At 57.7% G+C, this 23,757-nt stretch overlaps 8 protein-coding genes across 8 annotated transcripts, besides 3 other annotated features; 5 read left to right on the top strand and 3 right to left on the bottom strand.

Moving 5' to 3' along the window:
* Positions 1-1,724: 1,724 nt before the first annotated feature.
* On the top strand, positions 1,725-2,762 carry CYME_CMI210C (hypothetical protein, conserved; the record flags this gene model as incomplete). Its single annotated transcript, XM_005536310.1, has 1 exon — positions 1,725-2,762. One exon carries the CDS (start codon positions 1,725-1,727, stop codon positions 2,760-2,762), a length of 1,038 nt encoding a protein of 345 aa, XP_005536367.1.
* Positions 2,763-4,095: 1,333 nt separating this feature from the next.
* On the bottom strand, positions 4,096-4,851 carry CYME_CMI313C (beta-hydroxyacyl-ACP dehydratase precursor; the record flags this gene model as incomplete). Its single annotated transcript, XM_005536311.1, has 1 exon — positions 4,096-4,851. The coding sequence occupies one exon, from the start codon at positions 4,849-4,851 to the stop codon at positions 4,096-4,098; it is 756 nt and encodes a 251-aa protein (XP_005536368.1).
* A 3,590-nt stretch (positions 4,852-8,441) lies between these two features.
* On the top strand, positions 8,442-9,023 carry CYME_CMI211C (hypothetical protein; the record flags this gene model as incomplete). Its single annotated transcript, XM_005536312.1, has 1 exon — positions 8,442-9,023. One exon carries the CDS (start codon positions 8,442-8,444, stop codon positions 9,021-9,023), a length of 582 nt encoding a protein of 193 aa, XP_005536369.1.
* A 418-nt stretch (positions 9,024-9,441) lies between these two features.
* CYME_CMI212C (similar to polyribonucleotide nucleotidyltransferase) lies at positions 9,442-10,080 on the top strand (the record flags this gene model as incomplete). Its single annotated transcript, XM_005536313.1, has 1 exon — positions 9,442-10,080. One exon carries the CDS (start codon positions 9,442-9,444, stop codon positions 10,078-10,080), a length of 639 nt encoding a protein of 212 aa, XP_005536370.1.
* Positions 10,081-10,086: 6 nt separating this feature from the next.
* CYME_CMI213C (calnexin) lies at positions 10,087-12,069 on the bottom strand (the record flags this gene model as incomplete). The annotated part of the gene is made up of 1 exon (XM_005536314.1): positions 10,087-12,069. One exon carries the CDS (start codon positions 12,067-12,069, stop codon positions 10,087-10,089), a length of 1,983 nt encoding a protein of 660 aa, XP_005536371.1.
* Positions 12,070-12,623: 554 nt separating this feature from the next.
* Positions 12,624-14,112: a sequence feature (possible transcribed region).
* Positions 13,551-15,287, top strand: CYME_CMI215C (probable GDP dissociation inhibitor; the record flags this gene model as incomplete). The annotated part of the gene is made up of 1 exon (XM_005536315.1): positions 13,551-15,287. The coding sequence occupies one exon, from the start codon at positions 13,551-13,553 to the stop codon at positions 15,285-15,287; it is 1,737 nt and encodes a 578-aa protein (XP_005536372.1).
* Positions 15,288-15,949: 662 nt separating this feature from the next.
* CYME_CMI216C (probable mitochondrial intermembrane space complex subunit Tim8) lies at positions 15,950-16,228 on the bottom strand (the record flags this gene model as incomplete). The annotated part of the gene is made up of 1 exon (XM_005536316.1): positions 15,950-16,228. The coding sequence occupies one exon, from the start codon at positions 16,226-16,228 to the stop codon at positions 15,950-15,952; it is 279 nt and encodes a 92-aa protein (XP_005536373.1).
* Positions 16,229-16,366: 138 nt separating this feature from the next.
* Positions 16,367-18,003: a sequence feature (possible transcribed region).
* A 161-nt stretch (positions 18,004-18,164) lies between these two features.
* Positions 18,165-19,442: a sequence feature (possible transcribed region).
* Positions 19,443-20,745: 1,303 nt separating this feature from the next.
* Positions 20,746-23,691, top strand: CYME_CMI217C (transcription initiation factor like protein, pBrp; the record flags this gene model as incomplete). Its single annotated transcript, XM_005536317.1, has 1 exon — positions 20,746-23,691. The coding sequence occupies one exon, from the start codon at positions 20,746-20,748 to the stop codon at positions 23,689-23,691; it is 2,946 nt and encodes a 981-aa protein (XP_005536374.1).
* Between the last annotated feature and the right edge of the window lie 66 nt (positions 23,692-23,757).

The raw sequence follows: 23,757 nt of genomic DNA on the forward strand, positions 1-23,757 counted from the left end.
GTTTCACGGGGCGAAATTGCTCCACGAAGCATCATCTCTTCCCTGGCTGGCTGTTGACCAAGTTGACAGCGAATAATTCCAGGATAGGAGGTCTCATTTCGTCGACGCAGCCGAGAAGAGCGCGTCTTGAGGAAACGCGGGCGCTCGGGTTGCATGCGCATGCGACGGGACACCAAGATGCCGCTATACTCAGGCAGCTTCAATACGTCATCCCATGATACTCGGGGATGTGCCTAGTCAGGGTCTCTTGCATGCTGCGGATACATGCGCGACTTCCGCAACGAGGCGCTGGATGACGCTCGTCTTTGTTTTGCTTCGCTTTTGGCAGGAGACGCGTCAGTCTCGCATCGACGGACCGCTGGGCGTGCATCCCCATGAACCGGACGGGCGCATGCGAGCCAACGTGGACATCAGCCCGCGAGATAGACGGCGTGCATCGACGAGCGGAATAAAGCCTGCAAGTACACCAGCACACTTGTTCATGAAGAAGCGTATACGTGCGTATACGCGTGAGCGACGGCCTGTTGACGCGCACTGGTGCACACCCGTGGGCCCCATACACGCTGACACGAGCGTACAGCGATACACCTCTGGTGTGTGTGTTTGTATGTGTGACACTGGGTACACGTCTCTGTTGGCCTCGACGTCTCCTAGTGTCCGTTCCCGCACGCACAAGCACGATCGCAGCGTTTCGACTCGTGAACACACATATCGCTAGCACGACATGCTTGCCTAGAACACAGTTCATAGCTGCCCATTCCCTGATCGTTGGCGTATGTTTGCAAAGCGGCGCATCGCATGACATTGCATCATAACGCACAGGGCGTTGCGCGATGATAATGACACGTCTCCGACCGAGACAACCCGGTACGCTGTACTGCGTCGCGCCTGCAAAGCGATGAATACTGAATCCTGAGTCATGAGTCATGAACGATGCGACGCCACCATCAGCGATCGATCGATTGATTTGACATAGTGTGGCGCTGCGTGCGCGCGATGCGGCGCCACCATCACCGATCGATCGATTGATTTGACGTAGTGTGGCGCTGCGTGCGCGCGATGCGACGCCACCATCAGCGATCGATCGATTGATCTTTGATACTGAGCGCTGTCCTGCAGGTGCACACCGGCGCTGGTGATAGCCTTCTACTTGTGGTCGGTGTAGGTCTTCTTGTCGCCCGTTCGGAACAGTGTTGAAACTCATAAAAGGTGCACTGTGTTGGTGAGGCAAGTTACTGGGCAGCGCGACTCGGAAAGGTCCTTTGCGATGTGCCGTCTGCAGCTGCGGGGTGCCGGCTGACGAGAAGCGCTGCGCTCGCAGGATCGAGGCTGGCTACCTGGCCTTGTTTGCTGTTGACAGCTAGCCCTGCGGAACAGGCCTCTCGCGAGCGTGTGGGCGAGAGCTGTACCGGTGGTCGCGATACCGCGCTTGACAGTTCGAGGGCGCGTCTTGAGCGTGAGCGAGTGATCGAGTCAACGGGTCAATCAGGGCACACACCGCTATTGTCTGCTGCGCGGGACGCCTATTGAGTTGCAGGGGTAACCCGGAGTCGAACGGCATCAGACAGTCGTCAACCTTTCCCCAGCAGCAGCGGGCGTGCGAGCAGCACCGTGTCCCGGCACTCTGTCGGATTCCTCGCTCGGGAGGCGTTCGAAACGCACGCACCGCGCTTTGCCCCTGAGCGGCGTTTCCGCGCACATCCACAGACGCAGCGTGAAGCGCAATGGACGAACGCGACGTTCTTCGGGTAGGCGTCTGCGCAATGCCGAAGAAAGTCGAGTCTGAGCCGATGCAGCGGATCCTCGCTGCGCTCACCTCGAGCCGCGTTGCGCACTTCGAGCCGATGATCTTCGATGCGAAGACGCTGTTTGAGCGGCCGATCCACGGGTGGCCTGTGTGCGATGCGTTAATTGCGTTCCACTCGGAGGGCTTCCCGCTGGAGCGTGCCATAGCGTACGCGGAACTACGGCGCCCGTACTGCTTGAACGGCCTGCGCGAGCAGCGGATGCTGCTGGACCGGTCCAAGGTGTACGAGGTGCTGGCACGTGAGCGGGTGCCAGTCCCGCGGCACATTGTTGTGCGCCACGACGGAGCCGATGTTGGCCGGACGGATACGCGATTTGTCGAGCACGACGACTACATTGAGTACTGCGGAGAGCGGCTGTTCAAGCCGTTTGTGGAGAAGCCGATTGACGCGGAGGACCACCGCGTATGCATCTACTACGCACGGCCCTTGTACGGGCGCCGGCGGCTATTTCGGAAGACGGCGAATCAGAGCTCTGTGTTTGAGCCCGGGTGGCGCCGTGTCCGTCGCGAGGGCGCCTTCATATACGAGGAGTTTATCCCGAGCGAGCACCAGAGCGACATCAAGGTTTACGCTGTTGGGCCGGAGTACGCGTACGCGGAGCGGCGAAAGTCACCCGTGGTGGACGGTATCGTTGAGCGGAACGCGCACGGCAAGGAGCTGCGATTCCCTGTTGAACTGAGCACCGCGGAGCGCTGCGTGGCGGCGACGATCACGGCGGCTTTCCGGCAGTTTGTGTGCGGCTTTGATCTCATTCGGCACGCCGACGGCAATGCTTTCTATGTGAACGACGTGAATGGCTTCAGCTTTGTGAAGGGATCCCAGTCCTACTATGAGTCTTGCGGGCGTATTCTGGCGGAGCATCTAGCCCGCGAGTGTGCGCGAAGCGCTGCGGTGGATGGCGAGCGACCTCGCAGTGCCCAGCGCTGCAGCGCATCGGACGGGAGCACGCCCTAACGGCGTGTAAGTTCGGGTTGGATGGAGTACGCGCTGCATCCGGCAGACAAGAATCCTGTAAAGGAACATGTTTATGGGAGCGTAACTCGGAGCCCGTTGCGCTGAAATGCCGCTAGCATCACTCGGGATTCATTGATACCTAATGCGGGATATCGTGCAAACGCCTTTCGCGGCAGACGAGAGTACGCATGAGCACTGGGTAAATGGATCATAGAATCGGAGAGACCGCCTTGTGCCGTCGTGTGTTCAAGAGATCGCCGTCTGGTTTCCTGTAGCCAACGGCAATTGCAGCTGATGCGCCCGCCGCTGATGTATGGCACGAACATCGTCGCATAGGCGCTCGGCGAAAATAACTGCTTACTGTTTTCCGATTTAGTCGCCAGTTCCGCGCACTTTGCTGAGCAAAAAAACGTTCAGCAATGCGTCGGCGATTCCAGCACCTCCTCAAATGTAAAAGCGAAGCGCTTGCGCACATAAAAGCATCGATGATGTGTTCCACGTATGCGATAGATGGGCCTTACGCATACCAAGCGGCGTCAAAGCAAGGATCGTTCGCGTTTACGACTAAACACAGTGGTAAAGTGTCGTAGCCATGAGGCGCAGCTGTCGCCTCCGTGCGCATTCGTTCCCGCAACGCAACGATGGCGACAGCACACCTACGATAGCAATGCAGGTCTCCATTATCACAGCGCATGGGCTTGTGCAAACTTCACGCCTGCCCCATGCCGACCTCAGATAGCGCCTGTCTCCTAAGCAGAGCGCTCCACCGAAGCAGCGCACGCTGAACAACACAACAAAGTAGCAGCAACCAGTTCGCGCCTCAGATACAGTGCCTACCCTACTTTGGCGATATCAACGCAAACGAAGATGCCTGCGCGCGCAAATGCACGGACACACGCACACGGATGCGCCGCAACGTGTGCCCTCACGCGTGCGCATTGCCGTGCAGCGATGGTGCGTGTCCGATGAGCGCGTGAACGCCGCACGATCCGCGATTCGAATCTACCGGAATGACGTGCACGCAGCGGTGCGCATGCGTGCCGGCTCGATGCGCCTTATTTCTTGGTGATTCGCGAGCGCCCTCGTTCGAGCAGTCGGCACGATGCTCGCCCAGCTGCACGCCGATCACTCAAACGAACAGCCAGCGGGGGTTCTGCGCGCGCGCTGCGGCTGCGGCCCCCGAGCGCCATCTCCGAGGCGCAAAGCGCGGCGATCGCTGCATGCCCGTCCGAGCACCGTGCCGTGTCACGCACATGCGGCGACTGCTGCGCCAACGACATTCAAGAAGCGACTGGAGCAACTGTTCCAGCAGCAGCAGTAGTTGCAATGCCTATCACTTGTTGCACGCAAAGGTCATATCCGCCTCGACGGCAAGTTCGCCATCGACGTAGCCTCGCCCGCGGCACTTAGCGATGCCAAAGCGCTTGCGTAGCGCCATCACCTGGCACTCCATCACGAGCACGTCACCCGGACGCACCGGCCGCCGCCAGCGCAGATTCTCCACCGAGGCAAACAGAAACAGCCTCCCAGGCTCGCTGTCTGGACCGCTCAACAGCATAAGGCCGCAGCACTGCGCGAGCGCCTCGAGCTGCAGCACACCAGGCATAATCTTGGCAGACGGGAAGTGGCCCTCGAAGAACTGCTCGTTGTACGTGACGTTCTTCACCGCCACGATCCGCTGCTCGGCCGCACACTCCAAAACCTTGTCCACCAGTAGAAACGGGTAGCGGTGCGGGAGCACGCGCTCAATGGCCTCGGCGTCCAGCACCGCTGCAGGCAGCGCAGAGCGCCGCGACAGCTCCGCTACGTCCGTGGGCGTCGACGGCGCCGGCACTGCACTCGTCGCGCTGGGCGCTCCGCCGTTCGCAGCCACCTGCTCGGCGCTGGCGCGTGGCCCGCACCACCGCCGCTGGCGCGGCTGTGTGCGTACACCGCAGTCAGCCTGGGCAGCGCTCGTCCTCTGGCACGGTCGCAGCAGCAGCAGCGGCGGCGGCTGCAGCCTCGCAGTGGGGCCGAGGCAGACCTCTCGGCAGTTGCGCCTACGAGCGAGCAATACGCTGTCTGCTCGTCCAGTTGAACAGAGAAACATGTACGAGGCCTATGTTGGAGCAACACACTGTATAATCGAGGGTGTTGCGCACAAGCCTAGCGGCGCTCAAATACTGAATACGTGTGCATACCCAAAATCGCAGGCGATAAGTGTCGGTCGATGCGCGTCACGCAATACGCGTCATGCGATCTGCGCAGTGCGATGTGCGTAGGTCGATACGCATAGTGCGATGCGTGTAGTGCGATGCGTGTAGGTCGTTACGCGCAGTGCGATGCGTGTAGTGCGATGCGTGTAGGTCGATACGCGCAGTGCGATGCGTGTAGTGCGATGCGCTCATGCAGCCTCGACAGCAGAGGCGCTGAACACTGGCAGCGGTGCTGATACTAGCCTTCGCAATCAACTGCATACCAATGCTGGTCATCAGGAACGATGCGCTGGCTGCTCGCAGCGTCAAGTGCTCCTGGCCGGCACCGAGCTGCTGGCGAGCATCCGTGCGCGCGCGCAGTCGACCGCCGCGACGCCACCGAGGCCTGCCAGTGTCCAAGTTCCAGACGCGCCGCTCAGGCGACCGCGGCCTCCTGCAACGTCCGAACCTCCCCTGGGGGCACAGATACGGGACCCCGCGGCACACGCGCCTCGCCGGAAGGCAGGTCCATAGGAGCGCCCACCGCGCCACCTCTGGTGACGGATACCGCTCCAGGTACAGGAGGCAATGGGGTTGCGGCACGCGTAGCAGCGCAGCGGATCCATTTTTAGGCTCGTGCTTGTGAATGCGCTCCCGAGACGCCGACGAGTGCCTCTGAACTGCATGCAGTCGATGTGCTTGCGCGCTCCCGACCTGCTCCCGAGTCGACAGCAACGCCAATCCTCTGGCTGGAAAGCAGCGCACTCGGGGCGAGGTATTCCAGCGGCAGAAGTGTGTGCCTGCATAGCGCCGTTGCTGCAGGCGCGACACCGCTGCGCCGAATCGCCCACTGTGCTGATGCCGGTCCCGCTGCAGTCCTGCGCTTCGGAAAAGGCGCCCAGCCTCATCTTTGATGCCGTTCCTCATGAGCGAGTGCGACCAGAGATAGCACTGCACGTCACCGCAAGAAACATCACTGCATTGGCCTGCTGCACGAAAATCAGCCAAAATCGCGCACAGTCCGCGTCGCTACACCATTTGCGGACTCCACGCGTGCCTTGGGTTCTGGAAATGTGCATGCTACGCGCCGAGGCATCCAGGTCAGCGCTGGCAAAGGCCTGCGAACCAACCGACAGCCGGTGCTACAAACGTGGGCGCAGGTCGCTCATGGGCATGCGCTCGCGTTCGTGACGCTTCTCCAGTCGGTGTCGCGCGCTGCTCGTCATCGCGCACACGTTCTCGCGTAACCGCTGGAGGCGTGGATCGCAGCTCGCCATCACCGTAGTCGACAGCGAACAGCTCCCGCTCCACGAGTGTCGCCCGCCAGGGCATCGGCGCATTCATACGATCGCAAAGCGCCGCGAACCCGCACAGCCATGTCAAAGAAACGGATCGCCTCCACTTGCCGAACTCGGGCGTGCAAATTAAGGTTTAGGTCTCTGCCCAGTGTCACGAACAGCAGCTTCTGCAGGCTTTCTCTGCGACTGCCTCCTTTTCCCATTTCTTTTCCGGATTCACATACGCCAATATCTCCGTTGCTTGTAACTCCGTTTACGCTGTCGAAGGATGTTGATGGCAGCGTTCAAGCTCGATTTCGACGCTCCGGATTGTTCTTGACGCATTTCGTGTACAGGCAGAAGTTGCGAACGACAGCCGGCTTTGCCATTTTCATCTTCCTTGCATACATACTCGATGCCCTTGGACGCAGCGGTGTATCTTGACTGTGGCCAGATGGTCGCGAAGGTACCCCAAACTTCGCATTCCGGGTGCTGCTGTGTATCGGCGAAGCGATCGCTGCGTCGCTCGGGAAATGCCGGTGACAGGCAGAGAAAGCTTTCACCGATGCCGACCGCGTTTCAGCTGCCGCTGTCGTATGCGGCGATCACGTCTTTCTGCTGCATGATTCTTTTGAAGAGCTATCTGTCTGCTGCATACGCAAGCGCAAACTGTTCCATATGATGGACAATCTGTGGAAGCTGATTTTGTCCATGACGAAGTAACCATCAGAAGGATACCTCAGACCGGAGTACAAATCGATAAATCTTGATCCGTCTACGTTCTCTTCGTTCAGCGCTACGACGCACTCTGCACTGGAAGCGATCGCTGCGGTGACTGGTCTCCAAGTCCAATAGTCTTTTCTACTGTGAGCAGAACAGACGGGAGCCCTGTGGCAGCATGCACCGCGACGAGTATGAAACTGTTCGTGAATGCCGTTTCTTTGATGACCATAGAGAGGGGCGGATTTCTCCTTCGAACCAAGTCGATACTTTTTCTTGATAAGTGCTCTGTACTTTCGACATGTTGTTATGAACAAGTCGTCAGGGGCCCAAGTCCTATAGTTTACGTCGTTCATCCAGCGCCGCGAATCGCTGCGCGCATGAGTTGCATGGAAACAGAAAGATCGAACAGTTGAAGAACGCGTGACTTGAGCGTATTGCGCTTGAGGAAAACAGAAGAATAGAGGCTTGTATTTATGAATCGAATAATGATTTAGGTCATTTTTACCAATCCTCATTCGATGTTTTCCTGAATCATCTTGTTCCCGATGACGTTCCAAATTCCAACCGCCAAGTGTCAAAAGAGTCACCCCGAGAACACGACCGGGAATCCCTAAACGAAATATGAATCCATAAGCCCATATTGCTGCACTTTCATGTCAAGGCTATCCCTGGAGAGCATGCTCGGAACAAAAAATCTCGTGGTACGAACAGAGCGATCAGTGCTGTGCCACTTTAATCTCATATGCGCTGATAGACTTTCACATGCATTGCGTTCCACACCCAGGGGAATGGCATCAAATGCTTCTTCACGGTTGATAGTGGATGCGTTCGAAGTGCGCTCAGTTGAGGAAACAAAAATTCAAGGGAAACTTATGGACATGAAAGTCGGGGATCCTGGAGCCCGATCATCGCCGAGCGCCGACTAAAAACGAGAAAACCCTCTCCTCGCCGATCGTCGAGTGAAAAAGGGCAAGCGACAAAGAAGAAGAGAAGGAGAGCTTGACGAGAAAAGTGCTTTGCCCGAGGAGACAATGACGAGAATGCAGTGGCCATGAGGGCACCAGCTTGAGGACGCCTTGCACTGGTGAGTTCAAACAGCGACAATGAACGCAAGGAGTTCGTGAACCGAGACTTCACCGCCGCTATCTATCTCAGAAGATGTGTGGAGCTGACCACGAGACCCGAGGAGCTGACGCCATCCAACTTCCTGGGTTACACTCTAATGCCCGCAGCGCACAAGGAAAAGCTGAAACCGTTCGCAGCGGGCCAGTCAAACAAGTCTAGGAGGCGTCCGTGATTACATATGTATGTAATCACCATGGTCGTGGAGATTTTTTCGTTTTACTGATCACCCGTACCCGCCCGCGCCTTGCGGAGCTCTCGCCCAAATCGCTGTCGTTTGCGCTGTGGTCCACGTACCGACGGTTCCAAGAACTGTCGCTCTACGGAGCGGGCGTTTTCGCGCTCCCTGGCACAGTGAATACGCTTCTTTGTTGAGAAGGCTGATGGAGCGGCACCTGGGTCGCTCGCAACCGTGCTGGGTTCCAGCACCTGGATATCTCCTGCGCTGGCACGCGCAGTTCGGCAGTTTCCAGTCTACTGTACGCCAACGAACCGCTATCGTTCCGACAAAACGTCTGCAGCGGCAGTTTCTCATGCTGCACGAGTTCCTACCGAGCACCGTCGGCACGTCGTCACGCGCCACAGGCGAAGCGAAAGGAGCTGCGTTCGACTGGTTGAACGCAGCGATGCAGGCTCAGGAGGCATGCCACGTGTTCGCCGAGTCACCGACGATTTGCCGCTACATGAACGAAAACCGCCAGGATCACCTGATATCTTACTTACGTCGCTTTGGCTCGGGGGATCTCGCAGCAAGCCTTGATGAACTGGAGCGCGTTGAAATGACCCAGGTCGACGAATACGGGTTTGAGCTTGACCTGATCATGTGCAGTCAAGCCCGCAACAATTGTGTGTGCGTTCACGAGCGCCTCTCGTGGCCAGATGGGGGTCACTGCGACACCGTTGAGCAGTGTGTCGAGAAGCTGTCGGACATGTCTCAGAGGTGCGGTCTTGGTGAGCTGAAGTGAAGCAGAGCTTGGCTCAGGGCCTGGTGAACGCCCAGCACCACATTCGGTTAATGACGAGCGCATCCTAGTGACATCGGTTGCCGTTCCGTGCACATCGCAGTGAACTCCATCCTGCACCATTGCAGTCGCAACGGCAGCATGCGTCTACAGGGGCGTTGGGCAGCGCTGGGCCTCTACTCGGTACAGGGGTATTCTATCACGGGCATTTAGACGCTTGGGAAGTTTAAAGCGTTTCACACGAGTTTTTTTTCAGGACGTAACATTTTCGTCTGCATATGCGGGATAACGCCGACAAGCGGGGTTCTTGTGTGCAGGCGCGAGCTACGCGCAAGAAAACTTCCAGGGCGCTGGCGCGAGTAGCGCATTACGAGGTACGCTCGCCGTTCTGCTCCCGTTGAACGGAACGTGCCGTTGTCATATGTGGGTTCCAGCTGCGGTTCCAGGCAGGACTCGGAGGCTAATGCCGGCTGGCAACAGCACCACAACCACTACCGCCAACAACAACAACAACAACAATACCAACAGAAACAACCGGGTTCGGCTCAGCGCGCGGAGCAACGAGGAGCAGGGTGCGGGCTTTCGGCCTGCTGAACGCGGGCGGCAGCGCTGGCGACGACCTCGCCTCAGCTGGGAGCAGCTCGAGTCGGAGGCACGCACAAACCCGTCGGAGTTTCGCGTTGGAACGGTCAAGTTCATCAAACCATATGGCTTTTTAGTGGACATAGGCGCAGAGCGGCTCGGTCTCGTACCGCTTCGCGAGGTTGCGGACCACTTTGTGCGCGACCTGTCCGCGGAGGCCGCTCCCGGGGACCGCGTGCTTGTTCGCATTCTCAGCGTCGATCGAGATCGGGGCCGCATTGCGCTCAGCATGCGTGACCCGTCGCGTACCAGAGAGCGCCGACCGACTCCAGCGGAAAAGTACGCAAGCGCACTGCGAACCTTGGGCGAGTGGGGTACACCAGCCTGGGCAACAGAACCCGTACCTTGTGCGGGGCTGGTAGAGGCGCAACGTCCACTCGACCAGGGTGCAAGTCCTCGGGATACCATGGAGTCGTGATGGGCTTTACTCGTCTGCCTTCCGTGTACGGGATGTGCGTTTGCGAAGCGTGCCGCTGCCAGCGCCCGATGAGGAAACGTCGGCATCGTCGTCCGCGTCCGCATCCATGACCTCTTCCGAGCCCTTCCCGGGCGCACTTTCTTTCTGCGATGTTGATGCTGGGCGAGTCGCGTTGTCGTTTGATGTTGACCGAGAGGTAGCGGCACCAGCTGCTTGGTCGTCTTCCTCGGTTTCATCGCGCTTCTTGCGATGCGCAGCGGAAGCACGGCTCGACAGGCGCTTCCTCCCCAGGGCATTACTAACCACTAGCATGATGCTCACAATCACCGGTGGTATGAGTGCAGCCAAGATCATCGGCTGCCGCTGGAAGAGTTCGATCATTCTATGGACCGGCTCTTGGACGCCGGCGCGCGCCAGGAACTGGTCGATGACGTCCACTAACGACTCGATCTTGCCGAGCACCACCTCAACACCGTCGAGGAGTTTCATGCGCAGCGGCCCGAGCTCGTTTCGATCATCCGTTGCCTTTGGCTTGCGCGATTCCTCACGCTCCTTTTCCACTTTGACCTTCTTTGCCCAGGTCTGAACAGCGAATTCGTCAGCAACCTGCGCGGCCTCTGAACCCGACAGGAAAAGGATGTTATCAAACGCGATGCCCTGATCCATCGTCCAAATTTCGATACCCACCGCTGTCACAGGCTGCAGCTGAATTTTCTCAACCCGGTAATACTCTGGATTTGGGATTTTCCGTGGTTGCCATTGCCCCTTGTAGGCGGGATTCGGTATCAGCGGCGCCTTCCATTTGCCGCGATACGACGGATTGGGGATCATCGGTGGCTTCCAGGCACCGCATCCGGGCGCGGTTGCGCATTTTGGATTGGGGATCATCGGTGGCTTCCATTCACCGTCCTCTTCATCGTTCCAGGCTGCAGGCTTCACCGCGTCCGGATCGGGTATGAGTTTCGGCTCATCGTCAAGCCACCCAGGTGGTTTCGTGACATTCGGATCCGGAATCTCGCGGGGAGCGTTCTCGTCCCAGTCGGCCGGTTTGGTAGCCGCCGGGTCGGGTATCATCTTTTCATCCACCCAGTCTGAAGGCTTCTTGTCTTCCGGATCATCGATCTCTTTGGGCGGCTCGATGGGTGGATCAAAATCTTCCCGCAACGACCCGCTGCGTTTCAGCTCCTTGTCCACGAAAACTTTGTAGATCTCTGAAGTCGGATCGACAACCAGTGTGTACAGGTGCGTGTTTCCTGTAGTGTACGGCATCGTTGGCGGACTACGCAAATGATGCTCGACGCTTTTGCCGGACTTCGGATTCACCGTCTTGATAATAAAGTGGACCTTGTTCGTTTCACCGCACTTGTCCGGACCGAACATGATAGAATACGGAGAGGTGTTATCGAGCTTTTCGAGTGGAATCTCTGTACCGAAGGGCTGCGTCAGGAGCTTGAGGTACGCTCCGCCGCAGGTGTGGCCATCCTCGTGCCGCACCTCGTACTGAACAACAAAGGGTTTGCTACTCAGGTCAACATTCTGCGTTTTTCGCGCGATCCCGTACCTATGGGCTTTTCGGGTTACGAGCAGCGCTTTGTCACCGGCAAGCGGCGCGTTCTTTCCTCCGCCAACCGCCCAAACGCCAGTAAACTCCGATGACGTAGATCGCACCCAGCGTTCGAAAACGGATGCCTCGTCGTCCTGGAACGATTCGGCGATGTGCACGACAAGTTTCTCCTCATCAAAAGTCTGTGGCAACTGACACGCATAACTGCCTCCTCTTGCCGCGGGATCGACAGTGGCGCTTGGCTCGGGTGTCGCGTCTCCCGCGCTGGCCCCTGTGGCTTGATCCGCTGACACCTCTGCGGCCGCGCTGTCACCAGCAGCCACACCTGCCACCAAACCCAGACCTATGTTCAGGTGAGTCGTGATTGCTCCCAACGCGAGACATATAGCCAAAATAAACAGAATAGGACGCCCAAACTTTACCATACTACCTTCCCTCTAGGCACTCAACGACTGTTGTCGATAACGAGCGTGCACCAGCGCACAGCGCAGAAGCATCGATTCGCTTCCGCCGCGCACGCATGAGAGGCACCCGCGCGTGCATCCATCGTCCTGCATGGAGGACGTGTCACGCGCGTGCGGATGCAATCGGGGGCGTAGGCATCGCTGCGGGGATGGGGGGGGGCCTAAAGCGGCATCGCGCCCCCGCACTCGTGACAGATAAACGTGGGACACTGACCTGCTCCGCATGGTCACGTTTTTTGAATTTCCCCTTAAACATTGTTTTAAATTTGTAGCCTCGACATTCGACGTGCTTTGAAATGGCCGAGGGACTCCCACGTACTTCGGAGATTCTTGGTCGTGCTTTTTTTGGAGTGGCGCGACTGACACTTTTCTGCTAGAAATTGTAGAGTCACCGGAGTCAAGATTATTCGCGACGCTCCTGAACACGGGGTCGTAAAACAGCCGATATCCGTATCCGATGCACACGCGCAAGCCTCCGCGCTTCTCAGTTCCTCACATGTAGCATGCTCAAATCATACTTGCTTTAGGTTTCGGCGCTTCATATTCCAGGCAACTCGTGGACGCTGCAGTTCGCCCCACGTGATTGACGAGAAACGGTACTCGGCGTCGTTCGCTGACACGTTCCTCACAAGCCCATGCCGAACGTTCTTCGAACCACTCACGTCAAATTAGACTGGAGCCCGTTCGAAATACAAATCATCAGCTCTCTGCGGGCATCAAAGAAACGGAATTCGACAACTGCATGGTACCTCTTATGAAATATGCGATCGGAGGCTCCCGTCTCCTCTGTTCACGTGGAACATGAGATGCTGTGCGTGAACCGCAGCGACCTTCTGAGCATGGAATTTTCGGACCGGAACGGGAGGCAGTGAAGCCGGGACCTGAACCCTATCACCAACATCCCTCTACTGCTTAATTCGAGCTGGATGGGCATCGGCGACCAGCATATCTACAGTCTGAGAGAAAAGAGAGCAAGCCGAAGCAGATGCAGTGCAAATCCTGCACTGCTTGGTGTTCATCACAGCATGAAGAGACCCGAACGTTAGCATCTACACCCGAATGATGTAGGTGGACTCATTCAACTTTGTCCTGACTTTGGTACGGATCGCGAGTTGTGGCGACACCAGAGGCGATTTTTTCGGTCTCACAGCACGTTTCCACGTAGAGCAGAGATTCCCTCGTGCGCGCGTCGCATCAGGACCCGGAAAAGCGTGCATCATTCCAAGCCCTATTTCCAAGATCCACGATCCAAACCTCCCTTTGGAGGAACGGGTCGTTTCCCACGTTCCACCGTGTGCCGAGCCTACAGGAAGCGTCTATGGTAGTCGTTGAACCGTCGGTGCCGACGCAGCACAGATACAGAACGGCTTTGGTAGACCGTTGCGGGAGTCGGCTTCAGAACGCCGCTCGCTGAAGCACGTTCGGCGCTTGAGCAACCTAGTATGACCACCGAAATAGTAAAGAAGCAGCCGTCGAGAGAGGAAGCTTCACTAGACGGCGAAGGAGTGGACGTCGTCATCAACGGTTCCGATCTTCCGCAAGTGATTTGTGCTGCGTCCCTTGCGGGCCTGGGGTATAAGGTGCTTCTTCTGGAGCCGAGCGAGACGTACGGCGGCTGCACGAGCGGACCACTTTCTGCAGCGCTGCTCTTTGGGGATCTTGACTCGGCCACGGATAACAAACATCTCAAGGGCCCTGTACGCGTCGTAGCGAATGGCGGGAACCGGCTGACGGAGCTGCGAAGCCAAGCGCTTGCAAACGCCTCCGCCTTTGTCCTCGAGTTGCAGCCGCGCTTCTATTTCGCGGCTGATGCCTTCCTGGACCTTCTCGTCGGCAGTGGGGCGGCTTCGTACCTGTTTTTCCAGCCAGTAGACAGCTTGTTCTGGTTGCAGGCTTCAAGTAACACGGTTGCAGACACTGTCGTTATCGACGTGCCGTGCACCAAGGCCGCCATAGCGCGCTCCCATGACCTCGGACTGACGGAGAAGCGCCTGCTCATGCGTTGCCTGCGCTCATGTTTTGTACTGAGTTCCGCGGCGACCGAGTACGATCCGCATAGCCCTGCAATGGATATAACTGATGAGGAGCGACGAGAAATGAACCGGCGTTGGTCCGCGGCGGGAGACTCGGCCACGTTGCTTCAGCAACTCGAAGAAGCGTTCGCGTCGGCGCCCTCAGACCAACAATGGAAACGCGTTGCGGCGCTAGTACATGATATCTACGCTTGGGGCATCGAGGACATGCCGACGGCTCCCGCGACCTGGCGATGCAGTATCGACCGCCTGGAGCGCTTCATTCAATCCGTCATGCGCTTCCACGCTGCAACGCCGTTTCTCTGCTGCAAGTACGGGAGCAATGAGATCATTCAGGCGTTCGCGCGCAGATGCGCTGTCAAGGGTGGCATCCTTGCAATGGACCGAAGCATTATGGCTTCAGCGGCTTGCGATGCGGAGCAGGGTCCAGACGAGAATGGCGCTGGGTTCGTAGTAGAGACGAATCACGGTGAAAGAATTTTCTGCAGGATCGGAGTCATCTCACCACAGCACGATTCAAATATCCATGTAGACGCGAAACTGGTACTTCGCTTCGCCGGGCTCACGAGCGAAGCGCTGCGACTTGGCGAACCAGGGCGTACGAATCGCGCTGCCACTGGCCACGCGTTTTTCATCGCTCGATTCAACGAGGGCGCGCTCGCCGCAGCGTCATCGTATTCGTCTGCCACGCTGTATATCTGGCAAATCAGTTCTGCGGCGGGTATCTGTATGCCTGGCTATTATGTGGTCTATGCGGAATGTGATCTGCAGCGGTTGCCTCGTCAGCAGGTTGCAAATACCGAGTCGACAGCATCCGCTCTGCACACCTTCCGGGGCATGGTGGCGCACGTGCTTCGCTGCATCGCGCCCGCCGCGTGCGAGGCGTGCGATGACGACGTGGCCGTGCTCGAAAGCGTGTTTGCAGCATATGCCTTTTACGAGGCTCCCGCACCACCGTCTGGATTTTCCGTTCAAACACGTGATGGCTCAGCGAACGTGTCGGTTCCGTACTCGTACGCTCGGATGGACAGGATCCCGCACGCCATCCGTCAAATCCTGGAGCATATCGTAGGCGACGACCAAAGAGCAGCATCATCCTTGGATGTGTTCTTTGGTATATCGCCGCCACCAGAGGGCTCCTCGTGAGCTGCCGGTGCCCCAGCGCGAGAACATGGTTTCCCAGTATGTGTCTGTTTTGAATCGCGATGATGAAGCCGCGTGTGCAGATAGACGCCTAGGCTTGTAAACTTTACGAAATAGTTCCTAATTGCTCAGCGAGGCGCATGCGTTGGTCGGTGCGTGTCCAGCGAGGCCGATGGCTACACGCATGACGGCATCTCGACCCCGGATCAGGGCCGGGAGCATTCGTTCAAACTGCGGAACGCTCGAGGCGAGGCAGCGCAGGCGGTGATGCAGCCTAGCGTGCGACGCACAGGAGGTACCGTCCTGTCGTGCTTCCGCGAGTGCATGCGGGTTCCTGGCGGCGACATGCCCCATGGCGCCGCAGGCACGATGCAGTGGCGGTCACCAGCCAATGCATCAGACTTCGAAACGACGTTTCATTAAACATCGCTCGAAGCTGGTGCTTGGCCCGCTGAGCGCGTCTTGAAGCGACCGCTTGATCATTACGATCGCTTAATGCTACCCTACTGACCATAAGCGGGGGTTCGCGACCCCACTCAGTATGAAGCGAACCTGCACCGAGTTGCAGGACGGCAACGAAAGTTGGTCTCGTCGACGTACCGGGTGCTTCAAGGGATGGACCTGCAGCGCGAAGTACCAGGCCGCGTCGCGTGCTGAGCTGCCTCTTACTGTTTCTTGACCATTCGCTGCATGATAAACAGCGATGCGTCAAGGAAGCGCTCGGCACAGTTCGATAAACATTCTGTCTCCGAGCTCGACAGTTTGCTGCCAGGCTTTTGGACGCATTTGTCCCAGCAGAGCTCTGTGAGCTTCGCAATTACTGCTTGCACAGCAGCCTTTTGGTTTTCTTGCTCTAAAAAGTTGCTAAACTCTTGCTGCGCGGGGCTAGACGGCGAATCTGACAGATCCCCAAACCCACTCGAACTACTTGAACCAAAAGACATGACTTGCGGACAGTTCGGGTGATACGGCCGCTTCCAGCGGGTCACAGGAGCGAAGGCTCTCGACGACCGCCGGGTAAATGAATATCCACGCGCCGATCCCTGCCAGCCCTTTTCGACCGGCCGCTTCTATCGGTTTGCGTTTATCTCGAGGCACACTTCGAGCGTTAGAAGCTGCCGGACGAGGTTGGCTCCCGTCAGCTCCGCGGGTCTCGTCGTCAGCTCCGCAGGTCTCGTCGTCAGATATGGCTGGCGGGGCTAAAGTCTCGGTTCACGAACTTTATGCGTTTATCGCCACTGGTTGAACTCATCAATGCAAGGAGTCCTCGAACTCGTGCCCTCAGTGCCATGTGCTGCTCTGACAGCTCTGTGTGCTTTTCTACCGCCGAGGCGCTCCGCTGGCTTCTCTCTATCTCGATCTTCTCAGGTGTAGAGCCCAGATCACTCCTTGGACTTCTCATCTCTTCAAAAAATGAACCCACATGTTTATGCCGTTAGGTAAGGACCTTACCGGATGGAGAAGGACTTGCACGAGGAAGACTGCACGTGCCCCGGTGTGTCATCGTGTGCTGAACGCTTCAGCGATTCGCTCAGAGGAGCGATCATTACGTTTCACGATAGCAAACACTCCCTCGACGCGGTTGAACGTCGAAGCGTACGGAGGAATGAAAAGCAGCTCTACTTCCCGATAGAATCGGCAAAAGCTCGAACGCAAGGGCGATTGGTGAAATGCTACGTTGTGTGATAGGTGGACATCACCAGATGTCAGGCGGAGAGTCTTTAATGATTCGACAAAGTGATTGCTGTCGTATGAGCCTTCTCTACGAGCGAAACTGAGGTCGCCAAATATATCCACTGCAGCCAGAACGGAGAATATCATTCTTCTCTTCGAGTTTGATCTCTCATATAGCGAGTTGTCCTCTCTGCGAGTAGCCATATACGCTTCGATCGTTTCGTCCGGAGAAAGTCCAATTGACTGAAAAAACAAACCGTCGTCCCTGTGCTTCTCACCGATCGCGACATTCCAGGAATTCTGTCGTTGCGATTTCGGTGGAGGATGTTCTCGCTTGAACTAGGACTCTTTTTTGCGACTGTATTCCAGTGTTTTCAGGATCACACGTACATCCTGTTGAGAAACATAGAAGCCCGCGGCGGCTGCCATCGTCGCTTTTTCCTTCCGTAACGTGTTCAACGGATCATATTCTACATTGACCGCAGGCACACTTTGAGCATATCGGTCCTCGGCTCGAAGCGCATTTCCTTCTTTGTTTCGGTGTTCCCGAACCATCTGAGTACAGAGATATGACCGACCCCGAGGATGAATGCAGTCCTCCTTTCGCTGTTCAGTAAAGACTGTATCCTACAGACACTTCGTCTACGATCTATACGGTACAATGCATCCTGGTTTTTCTGATTTCCTGCTGTGCACTGTGCGAAAGCATACGACTGCACGCAGCGGGGTTGAAACGACCTCGAGTTCGTTGAAAGACGACAAGTGCGCACTCGGCGACACCGCGCCAACGGCACTTGTACGGGTCTGTGTGCGTTGCTTCGGATGCTGCTCGTACAGGTTCCATCGCGAGACGAACGCGCCTCTGGTACCCGCGAACCGACATACGCTGATGTTCACGACACCCGGGACATGACACTTGATTCTTACGACGCTTCAGCCGTGACAAGACTGGATACATATGCATCGGATTATGGACGAGGAAGAGATCGCTCACGCTCGAGTCGCCTTTGCATGGGATGGTGCACCTGGAGCGCGCTAGAGTCGTGGTGCGACGCAGCGTATGACACCACGCACTGTCTCCATTGGGCGCTGCGCGAAGACCCATCCATGAGAACGTCCACGCGTGCAAACAACTCTGTTTTCTGATGCGGCCGGGAGTGCTCGTGGTTGCGCGTATCGCACGCAACTGCTGCTGCGCTCCGGTTGCTCGAAGCAACTTGTTTATGTTGAATTTGCTGAGCGTCATACAGGATCGGGCTCGAGTGCCAAGTGAATAGGAATTGCACAGACAGGTGTGCTCCGGATGCCGCGATCGGTGCCGCATGTCGTCGCCAGCGAGCGTCTAGCATAATCTCTCGGCCTATTTCATTGGTTTCCTAAGGATAAAGCAAGTGCCCAGTGACTTGCAAATGCCGTTGTGCGATTTGAATTCCTTGCATATACAGAAACAGGCTCCTAACTCGCCGTTGAATGAGGTCGCGCCCGTCCAGCAGTTCCGATTTTTACGAAGCCACTGCATGCAGCACGTTCATGAGGCGCGCAGCCGCCAGACGTCGAGATCCCATCCATGGAGCGCGATCCTGTGAGCCCGGCAGCGTATATATGCTCGTTACGTAGAGACAGAGTTACCAGTCATCGATCATGCACCCAGATGGAAACGAAAGCAGACCCAGCAACCAAGCGTCTGCGTCGACAGGGGAAGCAGCGTGTACCTCACGTGTCGCTGGCTTCAGTTGAGAGCGAATCCATCCTCCAAGCGTGAGGAATCCGTCACGGCCTTGTGGATTTGGCTCCAGCTGGTGACCTGCGATCTGAAGACCCGCTCAGACGATCTTCGGGACTGCGGCGTACATACACTGTGATGATTCGCGGTTCTGCGCGTGACCAGGAGTTTCCATCAGCATTGTCGGTCGTCGGAAGAGGCATCGGCCACGGCCGCGGCATGGTCCACGACGCTCCGTTCGGAAGCACAACGCGTAGCAATTCGAAACGCGGCCGAGTCGCCCGGCGTACAAGCGTGCGCACACCGCCCATCGTCCGCGGTCAGGATGTACAGAAGCCCACCGAGTTCACGCGCTCTTCTACCAGGAAGCTGTCCGAGTGTAAAGGTTAGTGACTGTCCAAAACCAGTGATTCTTCCAAACGGCTGCGTACTGGCGACCACCGGTGTGCGATTGCCTTGCACTCAGAAGTAGTGACAAGAGATGATCCACTATTTGACTCTGTCAGCGCTTTGGGTAAGAGCCCTAGCTCCGAGAGATTCCCAGTTCGAGCGTACTCATCTTCGTGCAAGTGCAAGTCGTTCCAGATCGCCAACGCGAGAAGCTTCACTTACGCTCTCAAAACACGAACACTAGTTAAAGTTGCCCACACACCGAGGAAACAAAGAGCCTCCTGGGAATCCGAGTTATACGTACGCTTCACAGAACGTCCGTGTAATGCAGGGGAGCTTGCCGGTTAGGGTCGCAGCGGTGCGTCCCCGGTGAAACTACTGGGAAGCGGCGCGCGCATGCAGATCCGAACGTGCGCCAGCGCATGCGCATCGCGTCCGGGATCGGGCGATGTCCAGTTCGTCCCATTGTTTACACTATAGTACATGATCGCGTCCGGGATCGGGCGATGTCCAGTTCGTCCCATTGTTTACACTATAGTGGATGATCGCGTCCGGGATCGTGCGATGTCCAGTTCAACTCATCATAATCCATGACTGTATCATGGCATGCGCAGCTTCGAGGCGCGCATGGATCAGCCGCAAAGCTGTCTCCCCAGTGAGCAGCAAACGCAAAGTCGCTGCACCGATCGAACCCCAATTCCATAACAGGACCGTGACTATTTTGGTCTCTGCAGAGGCAAAGCATGCGCTGAATCGCGAAGTCCATAGCGTTGTAGTCGGCAGCTCGATTGCATCTGAGAGCATCCGCTTCCGGGCATGCCTCCTAGACCAAACCAGACCCGCAACAGACATCGATAGGTGCTGCCACGTTCTCCGTACTGCGTCTAGGGGTAGAGATCGGGGCTGAAGCATTGGTGCCTGGGGCGAGCCTGCTGTTGCGGCTTGCATGGACGCTCATCATTTGGCACAGTTGCTTATCGTGGCTGGGCTAGTCGCCAACACGAATGAACCTGGACAGAGGCGCGGGCGGTCCTCTTTCCACTTCGCATCGCATGCGCAAATCCCGAGACCAAAACGATCCTCCTTCGTACGCATGGGGCGCATACTCCAGCTTATATTGCCTCGGCTGATGAGAAAATGCTTCGCGCTCTGAATTCGTCCACATCCGACAATCAGTTTGAGGTACTACACATTGAAGCCCGCATCGCCTCGGCTGATGAGGCAAATGTTCCACACTTTCAAAGCATCCACGTATAACACTCCATATGAACGCCCACGCGCTCTTTGGACTCAAGCAACCCGCGCCTTCCCGACCGTTGCCAGCGTAGCAGCGATACCAGTGGATCACCTCATCGACAGTGACCACCATTCATGGTTGCCACACCCTTAAAAGCGCGTTTCGCGGAGCCACGATGCTGCGCACCTCGCTTCCTCAGTGCAGCGTCGGCTTCTGATCTGACACACCTGCCAACACCGGCAAGCGTCTGCGTTCATCGAGCGACGTTGTCGCCTCTGTGGCGAACGCGCATCAATCCAGCGAGTATCGCGTGTCGCCACGGACGCTTCCGGCACGCTGGACGAACGATAGAGCGTAAGGTATGTCCAGTTTCTCCGAACACAAGTATGGATATTCGAGCTTGGAACTAGGATACAGAACGACGAACGCTTTCCCAGATGCGGATATCGATCGCTCCGTCCGAGTTCCCGAGCCTGTCAAACAGAAACAACCCAGCGTCGCTGTGCGCCAATTCGAGCCGCGCACGCTGCGGGCGAAATCGCGGCAGTCGCCCGGGAGTCCGGCGCCGCAGCCGTGCACCCGTCCGTACCCATCCACTCGTACTGGGAAGGTGCGCTCGACTGGAACACGCCTCGCCTCGCCTCGCCGTACGGCAACATCGGAGAGTTCTTCAGTCGGCAGTCTCCCGGAATACTGGAAAGTTTTCTGCTGTCAACTGGTGCGTAGGTAAGGTTTTCGAACCGGGCCTCAGGGAAGGTTTGATGAACAAACGGCCATGCTGCTGGTACTGTGGCACCCCAACGGCGGCAGGGGCGTCAGCCTCGGGCGCGTGCCAAGCAGCGGCGCCTGACGTCAGCAGTGCTGCTGCTGCTGCTGCTGCTGCTGACAGCGAGCACTTGTCGTTCAGCGCTCTTCTGATGAACTGGAGTCGGGCTGTTGTTTGCAGAGGCTGTCAACGAGTTCTCGCCGAGCGAGTTGTTGACCTCTGCGAAGCGCCGTGCACAAGTTGGTGCGGGCTGCACGCCTGGAACCTCACTAGTGAGCCGGGTGCACCAGAAGTGGGAACTGGCCGAGAAAGACTCAAAGCGTCTGAGGGCGAGGGGGGAGTTTCTGGCACGGCAGAGTCTGTTGATGCCGCTGCAACGGTGCTGGAAAAGTCGCCGGCGTTGGGGTCCGAGCTGCTCGAGCTCGGCGACGTCGCCGGAGCCGACCCCGCCGCCGACCGCCTCTTTGAGCACTTTGTGGTAACGCCAGATATGCACTCTGAGCCGTATAGCTTCCTCGGGTTCACCGGAGCGCCGGAGGATCCGTTTGCATCGCAGGGACTGATCACTTCCGCGTGTTTTCTGCTGCCCCGAGTGGACGCATTTCCGCTCGTTACGGTACACAAAGTAAGCGGTGCGCTTGCCGAAATGGAGCGCTTGCTCAGCTTTCTGGGGACTTCATCGACGCATTCATCCGTCGTCAAAAACGAACACGATCGGGGAACAATGTCTGCCTCGAGTGCGGTGCTGGTGACGCCAAGTCGGTCGCAGACGCCGCTCGAGGATAGCGACCCGTCGGAAGACGAGAACGACCTGGAGGCGCAGGAACCTGTGCAGCCCGCTGAGGTGTCATCCTCTGTCTCGACGAGGGGTCAGGCTGGTGCGGAGGGGCGACCATCGCCGGCGATCTCCGTCCTGCTCGATGAACAGAGCAGCAGCGCCTTTGGGGATGAAGACGCAGCCGCCGGAGCACTGCTGCGCGCCTACGTTCGCGTCTACTTTGTGATTCTGGACGTGGTCTACGCGCTCCAAATGGAATCCGAGGCGCTCGAGAAAGAGCTGATCGAGACTGCGCTCGCGATGTACAGGGTTTGCGTCGAGCGCATCTCGCTACGAAACCGCATTCCCGAGGCGTTTGCTGTGGCGTGCATCCTCTTGGCATGGGAACGGGTGGTTGTCCGCCATACGCACCGGGTACCCGCGGGGCAAACAAGCCCCACAGACGGCTGCACGCCCTCGGGTATCGAATCGGAATCTCTGCTCCAGTACCGAGGATGGAATCCAGTCTTCGTGCGACGTGTTGTTGAGGCGTCAACTCCAGTATGGCCGCAAGCGAGTATTGCACTGGTTTACGATTACATGCGACGGGTTCTGAATACGCTGTTGGAGCGCCGACCAGATACCGTGGAGGCGATCAGTCACGAAATGCCGAAATACTGCGCGCTTCTTGGAGTCAGTGCAGCGGTTGCCGATCTCGCGCACAGCATTGCGGAGCAGGCAGTCATCCACGGTGTGTGCGCTCGGCGTACAAGCGTCAGCGTTTGCGCTGCAGCCATTTATTTGGCGAATCATTTGGAAGACGCTCGACGCATGCCCAGTGGTGCCTCGAACCGAACGCAGAGCATGGACGGGAGCGCACATGCTGCCGTCGTCCACGATCCCGTCCGGTTAAAGCAGCGTGATATCGCCGAGAAGCTACAGCTGTCGGAAGTCACCCTGAGAAAGGCCCATAAGGAGATTCTGACACATCTGGATGTTGTGCTGCCAGCTGGCTACCGGCCATCGGGGGTGCTCCGGCGATGTCTGCCGCCCAGCTATCAGCGCGTTGCCGCAAGCGCACTTCAGCGACTGGCAACGCAAGAAGCACTCGACACAAGTGGTCAGAAACTCGCGAATACGGGCGACGGTATCGCTCGCGGCCCAGGAGCGCCCACAGATCCAGCAGCCACCACCGCCAACACCGGCGAGCACAGGACACACGTCCTGCCCATGGACGCCAACGTCGCTGCTTCGCGTTCGTCGCCAGCGTCTCTGGAAGCAACGTTGGACACGTGTCGCGAGACGTCCATCCAAGCCTCCCAGCAACCGGTGCACATGGTGCAAGCATCGAACGAGCACCAGTGCAGCGCTTTGGCAGTCACAGGGGCGCCCCCAGGTACACCGTCCACTACCGAGGATTCGGCCGCCAGCGTACAAGCGCTGCCACGAGCACTCGGGCCGGCGGCGTTGTTACGCCAGTGCCGTATCACAACGTTGCCCCATACGCCTGGTGCCGCAAGCTTGCGAGCGCTTCTGTACCAGGTCGGCTTATCAACGCCGCTCGTGGATGCTATTGTTGACGCCGCCCTGGCGCGAACGTTGCCTGTTCCGATTGGGTTGCTGTTGAACCTCATCGACAGCGGCTGGGTACCCGTCTGGGCACAGGCGTCTGCTGCGACCTGCAACCGGACACTCGAGGACGCCACACAAACCGCCAGCGAGCGTCATGCCCGAGAAAGCTGTCTAGCACCGCCAGCACCGCCACCGCCACCGCCACCGCCACTACCGCGCTTGCCGAGTGCTCGCGCCAGACTCACCCCCATCCGTGACCAGTCTGGCGCGCTAAACACGAATCCATGAGCGAGCGTCCCAGGCGCAAACTTTTGGACTCGTGCGTATGTATGTATGTATGTATGTGTGTGTGTG

The sequence above is a fragment of the Cyanidioschyzon merolae genome, chromosome 9 (assembly GCF_000091205.1).
Source record: "Cyanidioschyzon merolae strain 10D DNA, chromosome 9, complete genome".
Lineage (NCBI taxonomy): Eukaryota > Rhodophyta > Bangiophyceae > Cyanidiales > Cyanidiaceae > Cyanidioschyzon > Cyanidioschyzon merolae.